General features: G+C 40.1%; 1 protein-coding gene across 5 annotated transcripts in view; it reads left to right on the plus strand.

The window, feature by feature from the left end:
* LOC107761140 (TOM1-like protein 9) overlaps nt 1-21,752 on the plus strand; it is a 30,020-nt gene extending 8,268 nt beyond the window's left edge. For 2 of the 5 annotated variants that reach the window (XM_075239465.1, XM_075239469.1), the window contains 8 exons: nt 3,496-3,594; nt 3,712-3,825; nt 8,943-9,103; nt 17,201-17,282; nt 17,525-17,610; nt 19,239-19,427; nt 19,919-20,349; nt 20,804-21,752. In XM_075239465.1, the coding sequence (XP_075095566.1) occupies nt 3,496-3,594; nt 3,712-3,825; nt 8,943-9,103; nt 17,201-17,282; nt 17,525-17,610; nt 19,239-19,427; nt 19,919-20,349; nt 20,804-21,462 (1,821 nt within the window). In that variant the 3' untranslated portion in view covers nt 21,463-21,752. The remainder of the gene's footprint in view (nt 1-3,495; nt 3,595-3,711; nt 3,826-8,942; nt 9,104-17,200; nt 17,283-17,524; nt 17,611-19,238; nt 19,428-19,918; nt 20,350-20,803) is intronic. The other 3 variants (XM_075239466.1, XM_075239468.1, XM_075239467.1) reach the window with 3 other exon arrangements.
* Nucleotides 21,753-22,524: the final 772 nt, after the last annotated feature.

Below are 22,524 nucleotides of genomic sequence, written 5' to 3' on the forward strand. Positions count from 1 at the left end.
TCCTCCTCCTCGAAGACCCTTTCTAGCCACTCGTTGTCTCCCTCCCCTATATGGTTGAACTCTATTCCCCCAAAGTCGGCCTCCAACTAACTTCCTCTTTATATAAGTTCTCATAAAACCCCACTATCGCCCCTTTTACCTCCTCTTCTCCCTCAATCCTCACCGCATCCACAGCTGAGGACTCTATGAAGTTTCTCCTTCGATTTGCAACCGCCACCCTATGGAAAAACTTGGTATTCGAATCCCCCTCCTTTAACCAGAGCGCCCTCGATTTTTGCCGCCAACTAGTCTCCTGAGCTATTGCTAACTCGACTATTTCCCTTTTAACCTCCCCCAATCTCGCTTTCTCAGATTCATCCAACTCCCTCGCCCCTTCCCCTCTTTCTAATTCCCCCAATTCATGCATAAGTTCCCTCATTTTAACCTCTACCCTCCCAAAAACCTCCTTATTCCACCTAATAATATCTCCCTTGAGCAATTTAAGTTTCTTCGAAAGACGGAATGAAGGTGTCCCTGATACCCTGTAGCTTGTCCACCATTCTTTCACCTTGTCACCGAATCCTGGCACTTTCAACCACATGTTTTCGAATTGGAAGGGAACACGCACCCCCTTCCATCTGCATCCATCTAGCAAAATAGGCAAATGATCTGAAGTCGGTCTAGGTAAAAGAATCTGCAGCACATTCGGCACCAGCTCATCTCATGCGGGAGATGTCAGGAATCTATCAAGTCTAGACCTTGAGTTGGAATCCTCCGCCCTGGCCCAAGTAAACCTTTTCCCTGACAGAGGAAGGTTAATGAGAAAGTGATCATTGATGAAGTCAGAAAACTCCTCCATGGCCCTCGAAATCAAACTACACCCTAATCTCTCCTCCGGGAATCTAATAGTATTAAAGTCTCTCCCTATAACCCATGGAATGTCCTATTCCCCCATAATATTGGCTAGTTCCTCCCAGAAAGACACCTTGGACCCTTCCCCTACCGGCCCGTACACTCCTCCAAATCTCCACTCCACCCCACTCACTCTATCTTTGACGAGAGCTATCAAAGAAATAACTCCCTTCCTAATCTCCTTTACCTCCAAGCTTCTATCATCCCACATAAGTAGAATGCCGCCGGCACTTCCCGCTGCTGGGACCCAGTCATATTTCACCCAACTACCTCCCCCGACACTTCTCACGATCGCATCCGACAAAACTTCCATTTTGGTCTCCTGAAAACAAACTAAGTTGGCACCCCACTCCCTAACTCCCACTTTGATGATGGCTTTTTTGTTTGGGCATTCATCCCCCTCACATTCCATGAAAGGATCTTAACTTCCATAAGCGACAATAGCCCCCATTTCCCCACCCCCCAGCCGAGGTCCCTTTCTCCGTGTCACATACTCGCCCCCTTCTCTGATACACCACTACATCCCCTAAGTTATTTTGCTTAACACCTTTATCCAACTCCCTCCCTGCACCATCATAAAGAGATTGTTGCTCAATCTCCCTCAACAGTTCTAACACCCTATCTTCCTTCCCTTCAACAGAAACACCTCCCAAAGTTTAATAGTTTATCCTCCATCCAGAAAGACATATCCCCTCCTCCAATCCGTGACGAAATTGGGCAGGCGTCTTCTATATGTACCCTTTCCTTGCTACTACCAGAATACAAGACCATAGCATTGCTAGCACTAGGAGTTTTAACCTCCGAAAGGGTCTCACCATTTCCTTGAGGGGCAGCAACCTCTGAAATTAACACCCCGCTGCTATAGGAATGTCCAGAACCATCAGTAGGGTAGCATGGAGGAAAAGAGCATGGAACCCTTGGCGGCATATTAACGTGTAATACACTTCCCTTTAAATCTGTCCTGAAGAGATGATATCATTCTGTATATGCCATTTGGAAACTATTGCAATTTTTAACATTCCCGTTTTAATTAGGAGATAGAAAGATGAAGGAACATGTGGAACTCTTGGCATCTTTAATTGTTGGTTGTACGGAAAATTTTCGTACTTCTTCATATATTTAGCTTATTTGTCAAAAGTCTTTGTTTTTTTTTTAAAAACAGTAACAATGACGAATTTTAAAAAAAAAAATGCATTTGCATTAACTGCGTCCCTCATTCTAGTAAACTATAAATGTATATGATAGTCTCTTAAGTGACATATATACATGCAGCTCTTCGATACAAAATTGCCTGTCTGTTGGTTATATCTTTGCTGGTGCTTTCCCAATATGTCTTGTTGACAAGACAATCTGCAGAAAGATACATATTAACAAAAAGAAGAAGATAATCTGCATGAAGATATGGATGTTGAGATGACAACTTTTACTCTAGAAAAAAAAAGTTGGGGATCATTTAGATGATCGTGGTCAAGCCACAAAATCATATGCAAGTGTTTTTGACACTATCTTGGTGTATTTATATTGTAATATATTTATTTGACTAATCATAAATAACTCAAGTCATTCCCAAGAGGGAGAGTTTCAAGTATCTGGGGTGTGTGATTCAGAGTGATGGGGAGATTGATGAGGATGTCACACATCGTATCGGAGTGGGATGGGATAAAGTGGAGGCTCCCTTCCGTGTCTTGTGCGATAAGAATGTGCCATTGAGACTTAAAAGTAAGTTCTACAAAGTAGTGGTTAGACCGATTATGTTATATGAGGCAGAGTGTTGGCCAGTCAAGAACTCAGCTCCCATGTCTATAAGATGGATATGCGGGCATACTAGGTTAGATAAAAATAGGAACGAAGTTATTAGGGACAAGATGGGAGTTGCCCCCGTGGAGGATAAGATGCGAGAGGCGAGGATTCGATGGTTCGGACATGTTAAAAGGAGAAGCACAGATGACTCAGTCAGGAGGTGTGAGAGGTTGTCCTTGGGGAGTCAGAGGAAGGGTAGAGGTAGGCCAAAGAAGTCTTGGAGAGAGGTGATCAGGCGAGACATGGCGCAACTTGAGCTAATCGAGGACATGACCCTTGATAGGAGGGAGTGCAGGTTGAGAATTAGGGTAGAAAGTTAGTAGGCAGTCAAGTGTTTCCCTTTGTCTTCCTTGTTTCAGTAGTATTAGTGTTAGTATGGTATTATTTTATTACTACATATCTTGTTTTGTATTACTTGTTATCAGTGCTTCTTTCATCTTGTATTTTGCTATTTTAGTCTCAGTTTTCTAATATCTTGTACTGTTATTACTTGCTATCCGTGCTTCTTTCATCTTTTCTTTAGCTGAGGGTTTATAGGAAATAATCTCTTTGTCCGTCCAGGGTAGGGGTAAGGCTGCGTACCTCTTACCCTCCCCAGACCTCACTTGTGGGAATACACTGGGTCGTTGTTATTGTTGACTAATCATAAATAAATAAATAGGTGGTTGGTTACGTTTGTTTATCACTTCAGTTTTATAGGGGTTTACGTTGTTCCTTGAGAATTTTGTTATTCTCTTTGCTTGGCCTGCAAAGTAAAAAAATTAACTGGACTCACGGTTAACCTGAGATGTTACCATTTTTCAGCTATTGGAAGCAATTGTGAAGAATTGTGGGGACATTGTGCATATGCATGTTGCCGAGAAAGGTCTTCTTCACCAGATGGTGAAAATTGTAAAGAAGAAGGTGATTGCAGACTCTAAGCCTCCCTTATGTTATGTTACAACCACCCCTCCCCCCCCCCCCCAAAAAAAAATAAAAATAAATTTCTGGCATCAATCTTATACTGTTTTGCAAAAGCAGCCCGACTTTCACGTCAGAGAAAAGATATTAATTTTGGTAGACACTTGGCAAGAAGCTTTTGGAGGACCAAGGGCGAGATATCCACAATATTATGGATCCTACCAGGAGTTGTTGGTAAGATTGTTTTTAACTCTTCTATTAGGTGTATATTTGAAGTTATTTTTCATCACTATTTGGGGTTGATATTTGTTAGTTTATAGATATGTATAGTGTAGTCTTGTCCCACATTGGAAGAGGAGTAATATCTCCTTGTAGTGTATAGCAGTAAATAGGGACCTCTTGTATTGTATTTATCATCCAATATCAATAACATATTTTCTCCCGTGCCTTCTCACATGGTATCAGAGTATTAGTGAGAAAAGATTGCTGTGCGTGATTCCAGCGTTAACCGGGAAGAAAGAACTTAGTCATCGTGTAATTTTTCCGGTGACCTAAGGCTTGTCTAAGTGAAAGTCATTTTCTGTCGGTGTTGTGCTAAAACCAACACCACCACGAGGTAGGTCACCCTCCGACTACCAACCCCTGAAATTTTATCCGGCAGAAAAGCCGCCACGCTCCTCCACGCGCCGGCAACAACTTTTCCGGCGAGGGTTCCAGCCATTTTTTCGCGAAACTTCTTCAGGACAGTGTGCTCTCTTCAAAATTCCGAGCCTACCCATCTAATTCAAATCAAAATTCCGGCCCCTTTTATATTTTTCCAGCGTGAACAGTGACCTTTCTGGCTATTTTTTGAAAATATTTCTTCAGGACAGCTTGCTCGCAAAGGAATTCCGAGTCTATCCATCCTGGTTACAACAAATTCCGACAACTTTGGAATTTTCCGGCGAGCTACAGTGTTTCCGACACAGAACAGTGTTCTGTTTTCCTGCTGTAAACAATGTTTTTCAAGCTATTTCTTCAGTTTTCTCACAGGAGTTACTTATTTTCACTATTTCAAGTTAACCTTACTACTACAAATTGTAGCGACATGGGAACCGATGCTTTGAATAGTCGGATGGTTTCTTTAGCAGAGTATATTGAGTTCCTTCAGTATAAAGCATGTAAGCAGACATCTTCCGAGATAGCTTCTGTTGTTCAAACAGGTAATAGCGTGACTTGTTTCTCCCAATCTTCATCCTCTGAGTCTTGGGTCATTGATTCGGGTGCATCAGATCATATTTCTGGTAACAAATCTCTTTTCACTACTATTTCGTATTCTCAATCTCTTCCAAAAGTCACAATGGCCAATGGGTTTCAAACCATGGCAACTGCAATAGGTCAAGCAAGCCCACTTCCTTCCTTACCTTTAGATACAGTCCTTTATGTTCCCAATAGTCCTTTTAATCTCATAGATGTTAGTCGCTTAGCCAAATCACTTAAATGCACTGTTTTATTTCTTGATAACCATGTTTTTATACAGGAACGCAGTACGGGGCGGATAATTGGTACCGGGCATGAATCAAACGGACTTTATTACCTTATCCTTGCTAAATCACATGGACTCACATCTTGTCTTCCTTCTACAACTTGTCTTGTTACTGATTCACCAGATTTATTACATAAACGGTTGGGATATCCCAGTTTGTCAAAACTTCAGAAAATGGTATCTGGTTTATCTCACTTGTCAGCTCTAGAGTGTGAGTCATGTCAGCTCGGTAAGCATACTCGCTCCCATTTCCCTCGGCGTCTTGATAATCGAGCAGAGTCACCTTTTACTTTAGTCCATTCAGATGTTTGGGGTCCTAGTCGGGTCAGTTCCACCTTAGGATTCCGCTACTTTGTCAGTTTCATTGATGATTATTCTAGGTGCACTTGGATATTTTTGATAAAAAATCGATCTGAGCTGTTTTCTATTTTCCAGACCTTCCACGTTGAAATTCAAAATCAATTTGGGGTTTTTATTCGCACATTTCGTAGTGATAATGCCAGAGAGTATTTGTCTTCCCCATTTCAGCAGTTTATGAAATCTCGTGGGATTATTCATCAAACATCTTGTCCGTACACATCTCAACAAAATGGGGTAGCTGAAAGAAAGAATAGACATCTTATTGAAACTGCTCGTACCCTATTCATACAATCTCATGCTCCGTTGCGTTTTTTGGGGGATGCTGTTCTTACATCTTGCTATCTTATTAATCGTATGCCATGTTCAGCTATCCAGAACCAAGTTCCATTCTCTTTCATGTTTCCCCACTTACCTTTGTTCTCTCTTCCACCTCGTATCTTTGGAAGCACGTGTTTTGTCCATAACCTTACTCCAGGAACACATAAGTTAGCTCCTCGTGCTCTTAAGTGCGTATTTCTGGGTTTCTCGAGAACACAAAAAGGGTATCGATGCTACTCTCCTGACCTCCAACGGTACCTTATGTCCGCTGATGTTACCTTCTTTGAAACCCAATCATACTTCACAGGTTCAGGTCATCACTTAGATATTTCTGAGGTACTACCAGTTTCATCTTTTGGAGATTCAGTCACTCCAGCTCCACCACCTACAGCTCCAGTTGTAGCTCCACCACCTATAGCTCCAGTTCCACCACCTACAGCTCCGGTTGTAGCTCCACCACCTATAGCTCCAGTTCCTCCACATAATCCAGTTCAACCTTCTACAGCTCCACCACTCTTGACTTATCATCGTCGTCCACATCCAGCATCAGGCCCAGGTGATTCACGCTCCGTATCAGATTCTGCATTTACTGTGGACTTGTCTCCTCTTAGTCAACCAATTGCACTCTGCAAAGGTGTACGATCCACACTTAATCCTAATCCCCACTATGTCGGTTTAAGTTATCATCGTGTCGTCACCACATTATGCTTTTATATCTTATTTGTCCACTGTTTCTATCCCTAAGTCTACAGGTGAGGCACTATCTCATGCAGGATGGCGACATGCTATGATTGACGAGATGTCTGATTTACATGCGAGTGACACTTGAGAGCTTGTTCCTCTTCCTGCAGGTAAGTCTACTGTTGGTTGTCGTTGGGTTTATGCAGTCAAAGTCGGCCCGGATGGCCAGGTTAATCGGCTTAAGGCTCGTCTTGTTGCAAAAGGATATACTCAGATATTTGGGCTTGATTATAGTGATACTTTCTCTCCCGTGGCTAAAGTAGCATCTGTTCGTCTCTTTTTGTCCATGGCTGCTGTACGTCATTGGCCTCTTTATCAGTTAGATATTAAGAATGCTTTTCTCCACGGTGATCTTGAGGAAGAAGTTTATATGGAGCAACCACCTGGTTTTGTTGCTCAGGGGGAGTTTAATGGTTGTGTTGGCAGATTGCGCAAGTCACTATATGGTTTGAAACAGTCCCCTCGAGCTTGGTTTGGTAAGTTCAGCACAATTATTCAGGAGTTCGGCATGACTCGTAGTGAGGCTGATCACTCTGTGTTTTATCGGCATTCTGCTCCTAATCTGTGTATTTATCTAGTGGTTTATGTTGATGATATTGTTATTACTGGTAATGATCAGGATGGTATTACTAATCTGAAGCAACATCTCTTTCAGCACTTCCAGACTAAGGATCTGGGCAGATTGAAGTATTTTCTAGGTATTGAGGTCGCTCAGTCTAGCTCAGGTATTGTTATTTCACAGCGGAAGTATGCCTTAGACATTCTTGAGGAGACTGGAATGATGGGTTGCAGACCTATTGACTCTCCTATGGATCCGAATGCTAAGCTTCTGCCTGGACAGGGGAGCCTCTTAGAGACCCTACGAGATATAGGAGGTTGGTTGGCAAATTGAATTACCTCACAGTGATTAGACCTGACATTTCTTTTCCGGTGAGTGTTGTAAGTCAGTTTATGGATTCTCCCTGTGATAGTCACTGGGATGCAGTTATTCGCATTCTTCGGTATATAAAGTCAGCTCCAGGCAAAGGATTATTATTCGAGGATCGAGGCCACGAGCAGATTGTTGGGTACACAGATGCTGATTGGGCAGGATCACCTTTTGATAGACGTTCTACGTCTGGATATTGTGTTCTAGTAGGAGGTAATTTGGTCTCGTGGAAGAGCAAGAAACAGAATGTAGTTGCTCGATCTAGCGCTGAAGCCGAATATCGGGCCATGGCTATGGCGACGTGTGAGTTAGTTTGGGTCAAGCAGTTGCTCAAGGAGTTAAAGTTCGGAGAAATCAGCAAGATGGAACTAGTGCGTGATAACCAAGCTGCTCTTCATATTGCGTCAAATCCGGTGTTCCATGAGAGGACTAAACACATTGAAATCGACTGTCACTTTGTTAGAGAAAAAATACTTTCAGGAGATATTGTTACAAAGTTTGTAAAGTCGAATGATCAACTAGCAGATATTTTCACTAAGTCTCTTACTGGTTCTCGTATTAGTTACATGTGTAACAAGCTCGGTACATATGATGTGTATGCACCGGCTTGAGGGGGAGTGTTAGTTTATAGATATGTATAGTGTAGTCTTGTCCCACATTGGAAGAGGAGTAATATCTCCTTGTAGTGTATAGCTATAAATAGGGACCTCTTGTATTGTATTTATCATCCAATATCAATAACATATTTTCTCCCGTACCTTTTCACAACATTATTTGTATTTATGTGACGGAACACCCCGACAAGTTCTGTATGGCTCCAGACATAAAATTTCAGTTTTCTAACTTTATCACCTAAGCAGCAACTATATAATCAACAGGGTTTACTTGGAGAGTAAAAGTTTTCTTTTCCTTGGGTAAGTCATTATGGGGCCGACGTGTGGAGAGCCCATCACATGATCTGTGGGTTTAGGCACACGTCATGGGTTTGAACCCTTTTGCAGACAACAGTTTCTTGGTATTTAAGTGGAGAAGAGTAGAGGGACGGCCCATTATCCTCTGAGTTTTGAACCATGTACACTGGCTCTCGGGGATTTATCGGTTATCAAAAGTTATTCTGACGCCTTCCAAACAATACTAATGGTTTGTACCGGTTGATAATCGATTGGTGTTGGTTGCTAAAATTCCAAAACCAAATGCTTGAACGTACTGACTGAACTTATACAACTAACTGGAGTTTGTCCATCCCCAGTTGCTATGATAATACTTTCTATATGCTTGGTTGACACCTCAATATATAAAAAATGTTTTGCAAATGTATTGCTTGAGTTCAGTGCATTGGAGCAGTAAAAGTTATGCTTTTCTGTACTGACTGAACTTCCACTAATACTTGTAGTTTTGTCCATGCTGGTTTTATGTACTTTCTATATGTTTGTTTGACACCTCACATGATGTTTTGCAAATGTATTGCTTGACTTACAGCGCATTGGAGCAGTATTCCCTCAGAGATCTGAGAGATCAGCACCTGTGTTCACGCCTACTCAAACACATCCACTTTCATCTGATCCACAGAATCTTCAGAAGCCTGAATCTAGACAGGATACAGCAGAGTCTTCAGCAGATGCTGAATATCCCACCTTGAGGTGACTGTTTTTCTGTTAATATAAAGAAGGATGCTAAACTATGACCATTTTTGTTTACTGAGGAATTTCCAACATTCTTTCTGTTTCTTTAATTCTGTTGCCCAGTTCTCAGCAAATGTAGCTAGTTTAGTTGGTGGGACAATATGAGAATGGAGGATCACTGTAGGAAAATGCTCCCATTATCCTTGCATTGACTTGATAGATTAGTCATTTATAGTGCATGGCTTGACACTTTCTCATGGACAAGCTCAACTTGAGAAATCTGAATTTATTACTCACTAGCGTCTGGACAGTTAGAGCTTACGAGAGGTTTAGGACTACACTAATTTCTTCAGTTAGTGCTAGTACCATCTTATCCCTCAAAAGGTGCTAAGAGGCAAAAAGCTTCTGAGTTCGATTTCTAGTAAATCATTGGTCTTCCAAGCATGCAATGTCTGTTGAATGTAAACCTGCATTACCAGCTCTTGATCCGAGTACTTTGAAGCTATATGAAAATCTTTAAGAAGCAGAAAGTGGTAGAAATGACTCCGACAGGTTTGGATGATATTGGATGATTTAATACAATACAAGAGGTCCTTATTTACAGCTATACTATACAAGGACATACTACTCCTCTACCAATGTGGGACAATACTACACTATATGCATAGTTGTAAACTAACACTCCCCCTCAAGCCGGTGCATACAGATCATATGTACCGAGCTTGTTACATATATAACCAATACGAGGACCAGTGAGAGACTTGGTGAAAATATCTGCAAGTTGATCATTCGACCTCATAAACTCTGTAGCAATCTCTCCTGAAAGTATCTTTTCTCTGACGAAGTGACAATCAATCTCAATGTATTTAGTTCTCTCATGGAACACTGGATTTGATGCAATATGAAGGGCAGCTTGATTATCGCACACAAGTTCCATCCGACTGATTTCACCAAATTTCAATTCCTTGAGCAATTGTTTGGTCCAGACTAGCTCACATGTTGCCATAGCCATTGCTCGATATTCTGCTTCTGCACTAGACCGAGCAACTACATTATGTTTCTTGCTTTTCCAGGACACCAAATTTCCTCCTACTAAAACACAATATCCAGACGTAGAACGTCTATCAGAAGGTGATCCTGCCCAATCAGCATCTGAGTATCCAACGATCTGCTCATGACCTCGATCCTCAAACATTAACCCTTTGCCTGAAGCCGATTTTATATATCGAATAATACGGACAACTGCATCCCAATGACTATCACAGAGAATTCATAAACTGACTTACAATACTCATAGGATAAGAAATGTCGGGTCTAGTCACTGTGAGATAATTTAATTTTCCAACCAGCCACCTATAGCTTGCAGGATCGCTAAGCGACTCCCCCTGTCCTGGCATAATTTTAGAATTCGGATCCATCGGAGTGTCAACAGGTCTTCAACCTATCATCCCCGTCTCCTCAAGAATGTCTAAAGCATATTTTCTTTGAGAAATAACAATACCTGAGCTAGACTGGGCAATCTCAATACCTAGAAAGTACTTCAATCTGCCTAGATCCTTAGTTTGGAAGTGCTGGAAGAGATGCTGCTTCAGATTTGTAATACCATCCTGATCATTGCCAGTAATAACAATATCATCAACATAGACTACCCGATAAATACACAGACTTGAAGCAGTGTGCCGATAAAACACAGAGTGATCAACTTCACTACGAGTCATGCCAAACTCCTGGATAACCGTGCTGAACTTACCAAACCAGGCTCGAGGAGACTGCTTTAGACCATAAAGTGACCGACGCAAGCGACATACAAGGCCACGAGACTCCCCCTGAGCAATAAAACCAGGTGGTTGCTCCATATAAACCTCATCCTCAAGATCACCATGAAGAAAGGCATTTTTAATAGCCAGCTGATAGAGGGGCCAATGACGAACCGCAGCCATGGATAGAAAAAGGCGGACTGAAGCCACTTTAATCACGGGAGAGAAGGCATCACTGTAATCGAGCCCAAATATCTGAGTATATCCTTTGGCAACAAGACGGGCCTTAAGTCGATCAATCTGTCCATCGGGACCAACTTTGACTGCATATACCCAACGACAACCTAAGTTGCTCCGACATGGCAGTTTAGGTGCCGCAACCGTGTCGACACGACACTAGTATGGGTGTGGGTGTGGGTGTGGGTGTGGGTGTGGGTATGGGATCCGTACCGGATCTGGTCAAACAATTTTGGGTACTTTGACCACGACGGACGAAAAAATTCGAGATAATATACAATTTAATTCCCGAAATCAAAACCAAAACTAGGGTAAATTTGAAGAAAATAGCATACCTTATCTAGGAAATCAATCGTTTACTTATCTACAACTTGAGAATAAAACAGAAATCCACACTTTACAAGCTATACACAAGTATTCCACAAAATTTCTGATAATTTAGAGATATTTTTATATTTTTATTTTTTTGAATTATTTTTAACCGGATCCCCGCACCCGTATTGGTACTAGGATTCGTATCCCCGAATCTTAGAATTTACATCTCGAAGGATCCGACCTCTAGATCCGCACCCGTGTCCGAGCAGCTTAGACGACACCAACAGTAGATTTACCTGAGGGAAGAGGAACAAGCTCCCAAGTACCACTTGTATGTAAAACAGACATCTCGTCACTCATAGCCTGTCGCCATCCTGGATGAGACAACGCTTCACCTGTAGACTTAGGGATGGAAACCGAGGACAAAGAAGATATAAAAGCATAATGGGGAGATGACAGACGATGATAACTCAAACCTACATAATGAGGATTAGGGTTAAGTGTGGTCCGTATACCTTTCCAAAGTGCAATCGGTGTACTAGGAGCAGGGTCCGCAACAGGAGCTTGGTCAGGTGCTGGACAAGAACCAGTTGGGCCTGATGGAGGACGCGAACGATAATGATAAGTCAAGAGTGGTGTTCCTGTGGCTGGGGAACTAGGGGGAACAACATTAGACTCCTCAACGGTTGGTATGGATGAAACCTCTGTGGTCGAAGGTGGAGCTATAGTAAACTCCTCAAAGGTCGGTATAGGTAAGACCTCAGATATATCATGGTGGTCAGCAGAAGTAAAGAAAGGTTTAGACTTAAAAAATGTGACGTCAGCTGACAAAAGGTACCTACGAAGATCTGGAGAATAACAACGATATCCTTTTTGAACACGTGAATAACCAAGGAAGACACACTTGAGAGCACGAGGAGCTAACTTATCTTTCCCAGGGGCTAAGTTATGAACAAAACACGTGCTCCCAAAAACACGGGGTGGAAGAGAGTATAAGGGTGATTGAGGAAACAATACTGAGTGCGGAATCTGATTCTTGATGGGAGATGAAGGCATCTGATTAATCAAATAACAAGCTGTGAGAACTGCATCGCCCCAAAAACGCAACGGAACACGAGATTCAATTAGAAGTGTGCGAGCAGTCTCAATAAGGTGCTTATTCTTTCTCTCAGCAACCCCATTTTGCTGAGGGGTATAAGGACAAGATGTCTGATGAATAATTCCCTGAGAAGTCATAAACTGCTGAAATTGAGAAGATAGATATTCTAAGGCATTATCACTGTGAAAAATGCGAATAGAAACACCAAATTGGTTTTTGATTTCAGCACAGAAACTCTGGAATATAGAAAATAACTCAGAACGATCTTTCATTAAGAAAAGCCAAGTATATCTTGAATAATCATCAATGAAACTAATAAAATAACGAAATCCCAAAGATGAACCGACTCTACTAGGACCCAATATATCAGAATGAACTAAGGAGAAGACAGACTCTGCATGACTCTCAACACTACGTGAAAAGGAAGCTCGGGTATGTTTCCCAAGTTGACACGACTCACAATCTAATGTAGACAAACTAGATAAACTAGGCACCATCTTCTGAAGTTTGGATAAACTCGGATTTTCTAAACGTCTGTGGATTAGATCTGGAGGATCTGTAATTAGACATGTTGTGGAAGGACTGAGTGAGTTAAGGTAGTAAAGATATTCTGATTCACGTCCGGTCTGTCCCGTACTGCGGTCCTACATAATAAAAGAATCGTCAATTAAATATATACCACAATGGAGGGCACGAGTCAAACGACTAACATATGCAAGACTAAAAGGATAGTCAGGGACATAAAGAACGGAATCTAGGGTGATAGAAGACAAGGGATTAGCTTGTCCAACTCCTTTTGCCTTAGTTTGACATTCATTGGCTAAAGTAATAGTGGGAAGAGACTGTGAATATACAATATTTGACAAAAGTGATATATTACCAAAGATGTGATCAGAAGCGCCTTAGTCCATGACCCATGGGCCAAGAGTGCTAGACTGAGAAACACAAGCAAAAGAATTACCAGTATCAGAAGTATCAGTCTGAGCAACTGTGGCTACTTGTGGAGATGTTTGCTTACTTGCTCGATACTGAAGGAGCTCATTATATTCTTCTTTAGATAAAGAAAATCCCTGGTTACCTGGAGTCTCGGTCTGAGCAATGTAAGTATTTTTGGGTGGACGACCATGTAAGGAATAGCACATTTCACGAGTGTGTCCAAGTTTGTGACAATAAGAACACTTGGGTCTAGATCTTCCAAAACGACCTCCTCCTCGTCTATGCTCCATAGTTTGAGATGCCCGAACATCCACTGTCTGGGATGCAAGAACAGAGGAATCAAATATCTGTGATGAGATCACTGGTGGACTTGGTGCTGCAGCAAGGCGGAGTAATCGAGAGAATAATTCATCAACTGTCGGGACAGTCGGACTAGCCAAAATTTGGTCGCGTACTGAATCAAGATCATTAGGAAGTCCAGCGAGGGTAAGAACGAGAAACATCTTCTGTCGCTGCTCTTGTTGTTTTTCAACACTAGCAAAAACTGGCATCAACTTCTCAAATTCCTCCATGACTGCGTGTACTTGACCCAAGTAAGTAGACATATCTAATTCCTGCTTCTTTAAATTTGTCATCCGCGATATCACATCATAGAAGCGAGATATGTCATTAGTGTATAAGGTGCGTGCCTTTGCCCAAACCAAATAACATGTCTGGAATGGACGAAACAAGGGTATCAACTTGGAATCAATAGATCGCCACAAGATGCTACATAACTGAGCATCAATTTTTGCCCAAATTGCTATTGCCTTTTCATCTCCATCGCTAGATTGTTTGATTAGATGATCTTGAACACCTTGACCTCTACACCACAACTCGATAGATGAAGCCCAAGCTAAGTAGTTTGAACTTCCCATTAAAGGTTCTGAGGTAATAATAGCACTAGAGCTTCCAGAACTCAAGTTTCTAGACCCAAAAGCATCAAATCCCAAAGACATTGTTGCAAATTATTACCAAATAAGAGAAAGAATCAACTGTATCCACTGAAACAGAGTACGGAAACACAGAAACAGAATACTGAAAATCTGTAGCTGTCGGAATCTACTGTAGCTGTTGGAATAGTACTGTAGCTGCCGGAAAAAACTCAAAGTGGTCGGAATGAAATGAAAACAGTAGGGGTAGGATCGGAATTACCAGGCGACCCAACTGTTCTGAAGGAAGATTTTCAAAAAATGGCCGGAAATGGTCGTACGCGCCGGCGCGGGAGCTCACGCGCGTGAGCTTCTGGTGGCGCGTGAGGAGGCTGTTGTCGGAGCTTTTCACTGGGGTTTGGTCGCCGGACAGTGACGACTCTTGTGGTAGTGTTGGATTTTGCACAACACTGACGGAGATGAAGCAGATAGAAAACAGCCTTAAAAAAGTACTGATTTCTCTTTCCCGGAATCGCTGGAATTTATGCACAGCGATAAGTCTCTCACAATTGCTCTGATACCATGCGAGAAAGCACGGGAGAAAATATGTTATTGATATTGGATGATTCAATACAATACAAGAGGTCCTTATTTATAGCTATACTATACAAGGACATATTACTCCTCTACCAATGTGGGACAATACTACACTATATACATAGTTGTAAACTAAAAGTACAATAACAACCTATTGATCCTACCGCTATTTCTAACTATACGAGTTTTTCTCTTTGGTTGTTTATTTACATCCTGTTCTGTTATAAATTGTGAGAACAATTGATTCATAAACAAGTATGAATAACAATATACCATAAGGATAACATATGTAATTTTATTGCTTTTGTTTCCACTCGCGAAAATGTGTTGCGTATGATATGTGTGGATTTAGCAAAATGGATTTATGGGCTATCTCTTTCGAGCTACGTTCATCACATGTGGACTCAATTTTCATATGTTAAGCTAATCTGAACTAACTTCTAGCTGTCATTGAAGTCTCCTTACATAGTAGTCAAACCATAGATATTTCTAACTTATTCCATATTGGGTCCCAATTCTTAAGAAAAAATGTTGAGATGTCAATCTTGTTAGGCTAGAGGGGGCACTTCTTGCTTTTTTTTCTTTTTCTTCTTCCTTAAAAGATTTACTTTCTTGTGAAACTTCTGTATCTGCACTGTTTCTTCCAATCTTCACGGGAGGGTAGGTGTTATGACCAGTGCATGAAACTGCCCTAAGGCGGAGGCGGCACAGATTTGGTGGCCGGGCATCCCAATCGCTAAGACGTACGCCCAGTGTTGTCAAAGGCTCATTTAAGGCGCGCTTAAGCCCTGAAGCTCAGAAAAGCTCAGGGAGGGCGCTTCGCCTCGCTTAAGCTGCGCTTCAGTGTAAGGCAAAGCACTAAGACATGCGCCTCATTGCCCATGAGTTTTATTGGGAATCAAGAGGCACTAAACAACAAATATAATCAGAAAATAATGTATTAGCGGTAAAGAAAAACATTATAAATGAATTTATTACTTTGTCCTTGAATTACATATATATTTTATTTTTTCCCATAGTTGCGCCTTTTTTTTACTAAAGCCAATACTTTAAGTGCACTTTGCGCTTAAATCCCTAATAGACCTAAAGTGCTTTTAGAGTTTTTCGCTTTTGATAACATTGCGTATGCCCAGGCGTGTATTACTCCTCCCTGACAGGGCGCACACAGAAAACTCAAGCAAATGTAGGGCAAAATCCTAAAGAAGAAGAAGAGAACATTAGGGTTTATTTATTTACCACAAACATGCAAATACAACTATTTCACTAACTTGGAAAGTATCAGTCGTGTAAATAAAATATTTTCGTATTGCTTCAATTTCATTCGCTGAGAACAAAGGGCTCCAGGGATGGAAGAAGAATATAGGTCTAATCCCTTCCAAATACACTATTGAAGAAAATTGTATTTGGGTTTCGAATGTTGGTAATTTGGGGAAGAAGATGAACTCTCAAAACCATGAGAAGGACATGGGGAGAAATTTTGAGAGAAATTGTAGGGGGAGAGAATTTGCGAAAAAGATGATTGTGATTCAAAAACCATATGTTGACCTTTTTTTCCAACTGTGAAAATGGGCTGACGAAGAAAGCAATGACACTCTCCCACTGCCCTAAAACATCATGTCATCTTGCAATTCACCATATGTGCCAGCCGTGGAATCAACCACTGATACTTACATCAGAGTAGGCTGCTTATATCACACCCCCTAGGGTGCAGCCCTTCCCTGAACTCTGTGAATGCGGGATGCTTCGTGCACCGGGCTGTTCTCTTTTGTCCTTTTCAAGTTCTTAAATGATTTACATGTTCTTTTAGTTATTTCGCAAAGAAAGTTTTCTTAGAAAAGTTTCTTTCTACTTTATTGACTGGTCTATTAAAAGTTATAGCCTCTACTTTATTGTGCATGTTTATAGATTATACTAAAATCTCCTGCCTTTTTGATAAATTTTGATTTCTAAAAAATATTTGTATGTTTTTCGTATTTTAAAAATATTTATGTGCTATTGAATTATACAATAATAAGATCCATGGGGCTTACGCCTCGCCCCGTACTTGATAAAATGTTTCGCCTTGCGCCCTCTCCTTTTAAAACACTTGTTATCACCCTCCCCATAGTCGACACATCTTTTATTTGGAAAAGGTAAGAAAAGATGATTTTCAGCTGCTGGTGAATGCCATCTGATAGCTGTATTGCTTATCTTTCTTCTGTTAGGTTATCTTGCTATGATAATTAATGTTCTTTGGTTCTTTTCTGCATGTTTCTATTGCTAGCTTGACGGAGATCCAGAATGCACGTGGTATTATGGATGTCCTTACTGAAATGCTGAATGCATTAGGTCCTGAAAACAAAGAGGTAAAATCCATATGCATAGTATGTCTCAAGGGATATGCTCCCTTGCTAGTTTATTGAAGTTTTGAGACTAAAGATTTTGATTCAATAATTGAGATGTTCAGAGCTAGATGCGAATTGGAGCAGACAAAAACTGAAAGAAGGGAATATTCACCTCTAAGATATTTTCATTCCTGTTCAGTTAATTCTTTATGAGTTTTGTCCTCTTTATATTTGATGCAACATATTTGCATGTGGGGTTACAGGAACTCAGACAAGAGGTCATTGTTGATTTGGTGGAACAATGCCGTACCTACAAGCAGAGATTGGTACACCTTGTAAACTCGACTACGTAAGGCCTTGTTTTACTTGTCTGATTCTTGTGATTTTTTCTGGATATTGTGATATGCTTCTTTTTTCTTAAATTAACCTTAATTCTTATAATTAGAGAATATTTCTCTCTCTAATGAAAGGGTCAGTGTAAATATTCATTTGAAGCTTCTGACATGTATAACCTGGGTTTGTTCTTGCTAGGAATAAAATTTGATGGCCGAACATTCATCTCCCATCTATTGTTTATATATTCATATTCATATACTATATTATAAGTACGAAGGCCAAATTTAAAGTTGAATTACTAAATTATCCATCAAAAACAGAAAGACATTTTTACCACACTTTTAATTTCTTGTAATATTTTTGTATTACCAAATAGTAAATTCAACTACCAATAAAAGTAAAAGTACTTTCATTTCCCATTAGTTATTGCAAAGGTACAAATTATATCTAATCATTGTCATTTAATTGTCAGTTTTTTATTTTTTTGCAAGAAGTGTTTGTTTGAGTTTTTTCAAAATGAAAAGTCAAGTGTAGTTGAAAAGTCGAAACAAATTGAGAGGAACATCTCTGCGGAAACAGAAATGCGGAAACATCATATCTCTAGACACTAAAAAGAAAATTTTGACCAAAAATTATTTTTTTCCTTTAAATTTACATCCAACATGCAATATTTGGACCTGGAAGATAAATTACTAAGCCCTTATTATATGGGACTGGTTGCTTTTTATTCTTTAGGGGAACTCTAGTTAATTGTTTGTTTTTGCTTTGTTTTTTGATTCATCAATTATATGGATATTCTTTTATAGTTAAATCCAGATGGTAAACTCTTACTAAAAGTTTTTAACCAATTTTTACTTTTTGCCTTTTATTACTGCCTTAATAAGAATATATATTTTATAATAGACTCGTGTATCATTGTCACATAGTTATTTTTTTATTTTCCTATAAATCTGCGAGTCAATTTGATGGAAAGGTGGCATTTATGTTTTTTTAGTGAAATTCGGTAATATGTGGATAATTCAATAAGGTATTTCAGGACTTTTGTGTGGTACAGTTTCTTCCTTTATTGAGTTAGTTAAATTAAATTTGACATTCATTTTTAAGAGTTGAATTTTTGTAACTCAAATACATGATTTTATGCTTCCTCTGTACCAATCTATGTGGTGTTTTTTTTAGTCTGTTTCAAAAAGAATGACATAATTCTTATATTTAACAATTCAACTTTAATGAGATAATTTATAGACACAAATGTCTCTGGATTGTATTATATCATAATTTTCAATTTTTTTTCTCTTAAATTTGTGTTCAGTCAAATAAAGCTACGTAAAATGAGACGAAAGTTGTAGTATTTATGTAATTCTTTAAAAAATTATACTTATTGATGGGGGTACACGTGCAACGTGCGTGCCCACGAACTAGTATATACTATAAAGTTCAAGTAATTTGAGTTAACTTTTTTTCAGAGATGGGTTTTTCATTAACTTCTTGGAACTTGCTGAAACTGGCCATGTTTACTGTTACTATTGAACTTAAAACAATTTTGAACTTAAGATGAACATTTTGTCTGTTCTCTCTGTTCTCCCATCTTTTTTACGCGCCACAGGTGTGGTTCCTGTGAATCCTTACATTTACCTGATCCAGGGATGAGTCACTGCTATGCCAAGGACTATCGCTGAATGATGACTTACAGCGTGTATTGGCCAAGCATGAAGCTATTGCATCAGGAACTTCTATTAAAGGCGAATCATCAAAACCTGAAGCTGCTCGATCCCTTGTAGATATTGATGCTCCTCTTATTGATACTGGAACCAGCAACCAGTCAGACCAAGGGTAACTTAGTTTTGTTATTTTTTTTGCCAATCAATGTACTCCTGTTGAGTGTTTCACTTCTTATTACAATTGACTTTTGAATTAGTGGTTTGGTTCTCAAGGACTGAGATATGGATATCAGTTTGTCATGCCACGGAACTAGCACTATAATTCCGAGTCACCTATCCAGTATGTGAGTGAGCCCGCCCTACGGATCCCCTTTGTTCAATGGGGGAGGTCAGACATGAATTGTGTAGATAGTTATCAGATATTTGTCTAGAACAAATTTGACCTTCAAGTGTATTGTCAATTAAATTCAGATTTTAACAAAGTTCTGTAGTTGAACATATTTGCTGTTGTAAGAAATATTAACTGAAACCCACCCACCCCTCCCCCCACCAAACCCAAAGGAATAAGAACTGACGGGTATTGATTTAAGTTTCAGAGTGTTAACAGGTCAGGTCGGAAGAAATGTTTTTTTTTATCTAAGGCATGTATGTTGTGCTTTCCAGATCTACATCAATTGCTAGTTTAGGGACACAGTTGCTTCTTCCTGCTCCTACATCAGCAAATGGTCCATCAGCAACTCCAACAAAAGTTGACCCTAAGATGGATCTTCTGAGCGGAGACTTTGGCTCACCAACAGCTGAGAATGCTCTTGCGCTTGTTCCTGTTGGAGAACCTCAACCAGCAAATCCTTCGCAGCAGAATGCCCTTGCTATTCTCGACATGTTTTCGCAGCCAAGCACCACCCCCTCTACTTATTCAGTTGGTCAGGCAAATCCTTCATCCCCTCAATTTCAGCAACAACAGAATTTTCATTCTGTGCAACCATCTTTGTACCCAAATGGAAGTGTCCCTGGTATGACCTACGCCCAAGGCTCCAATCCTGCCTGGAATGGGCAGATGTCACAGCAACAACAGCCAGCTTCTCCAGGTTATGGTGATTCCTTTGTTATCCTGCGTGCTTTCCACTTGAATACAGTATTGAGGACCTGATAAAAATACAAAAGAAATATTATGGAAACATGCCCGTTTTGTACCTTGGCAAACCTGCCTGTTGGCTGGATAATCTACATGATGGATTAATCGAGGTGCATGCAAGCTGGCCCAATATGACTGATATAAAAAAAAGGCCTGTTGTGTTAAACCATAATTTGAATTCTGTCCTTTTGCACTTTTGTGTGCCTAATCTATTGCCTAAAAAACGACCTTTTAGATAGATGTCATATTAGGGAAGAGTTCAATATATATCCTTATCCATTGCCTAATGCTTAAAGCCCCTTTTACCTATTGTTTAAGATCCTTTCCTTGTTCAAGTTCTGTGAATTGCCATGTTTTAAGACTCTTGCTCATTCAGTTTCTGAATAGTTATATCTTGTTCAATTTCTGAATAGGAACTCAAAGCACTAATCCTTTTCCACTTCCTCCATGGGAAGCTGAGGCAGAAGAAAGCCAAATAGTAGGTAGCCCTCATGCTCAACCGATGCTAAATAATCCCATGCCAGGTAGTTCACAAGCTTTAGCAATGCACAATAATCAGATGATGCCTGGCGGTTCGCATGCTGTATCACCGCAAAATAATCAGCTGGTTGCAGCGAACGCTCAGCAAACATACCTCCATGGTATGTATGCACATCCGGGCACAGCTGGACAGCCTGCTATAATGAGCAATCAGGCTATGCAAGGCAATCAGATGGAAGGCATGTATCCTCAACAGTTCCAAGGTGGGCAACCAGGGGGTTTGTTTCCTCAACAAATGCCATCTGGGCACATGGCTTATATGTATTCCCAGCAAATGTATGCCAACCAAATGGCCAGTTATGGTTATGGTAACGCTCAACAACAAAATACTCAGTTCCTTAACCAAGGAATGTCTGGGCTCTCTGTGAGGGACAATGGTGTCCTCAACAATTCTTCCTATCCAGTTTCCGCTCCTTCATATGTGCCATCTGGAAAGCCTTCAAAGCCGCAAGACAAATTGTTTGGGGACCTAGTTGACCTTTCAAAATTCAAACCAGCCAATGCTGCTCCCAGCAGAGCTGGTAGCACGTGACAGTAACTGGTTTTGCACCCTTTTTTTTTTTTTTTTTAATAATTAGAATTTCTATTTGGTTCTTAAGCTTCTGTTGTCTCTTCATTTTATATTTACACATTCTCCTTTGAGTCCATATGCATTTAATGGTTCTTCACGAGATGATGAGAGTTGTGTACATTTCCTATAGAGTGAAGAACTAGCTCTGGAAGAAAGAAAGTCAAGGAACCTCGCTCTAGCTTGAATATGTATAGGATGTATTCAATTATTCATTTTAATGCAGTTTCGGGTGATATAATTTTGTGCTGTTATATCTTTCTTTTTTTTCAAGTGTTCTGTTATATTTAGTTATCCTGTTGTATGTTTCTTTGGAAATTTTTTGTATGAGCTTGGTGAGACGGTGTAAACAGAAGAGACTTCTATGTCTCAATAGTGAAATCTTGCTTGAATGTGGACTCGCATTACATAATCGTACTTAGAGGTGTGCATATTAATCCGTATACTCATCATATTAGCATCTGGACAATGTACTAAACTGATTTTTGAACCTGAATTTAAAAGAAAATCTAGCTTTTTGCTGCATTATATTCTCTTGGCTGTTCTTTCTACTTGATTCCTTTGATCTCTCTTGAAAATCTTGTTCTTTGTGATGTTTTACTAGTTGTTTGACTTGGTTCATTTCTTATTAAGTCTGAACTTGTACAGGAGATTTATTGGTGTCATTTTTCTTGTCCAAAATTTGTCTTGGCCCACATATGTCTGTGATGACCTTTTGCCGGGTTTATGTGTTGTAAATGAGAAGTCCTACCAACTAGGATTCTTGTGGAGTGGTCTCGAGTTCGATTTATGGGTATGGAGTCGCCTTTGTTACGGAGAGCTTTATCGCTCAATGTGGGACTTAAGGGAGAAATTTAAAAATAGTCAGATTTACAAGTGTTAATTGAAAAATAGCCACAATTTCAAAAATAATCGAAATTTAGCCACTTTTCATGTAAAGATAAATCTGAACGAAAATACTGATCAAAATCCGAAAAATATTCCAGCATAATATATTGGAGTTCCAGTATAATATATCGGTCCAGC

This window comes from Nicotiana tabacum, chromosome 19, assembly GCF_000715075.1.
Source record: "Nicotiana tabacum cultivar K326 chromosome 19, ASM71507v2, whole genome shotgun sequence".
NCBI classification, from domain to species: Eukaryota; Viridiplantae; Streptophyta; class Magnoliopsida; order Solanales; family Solanaceae; genus Nicotiana; species Nicotiana tabacum.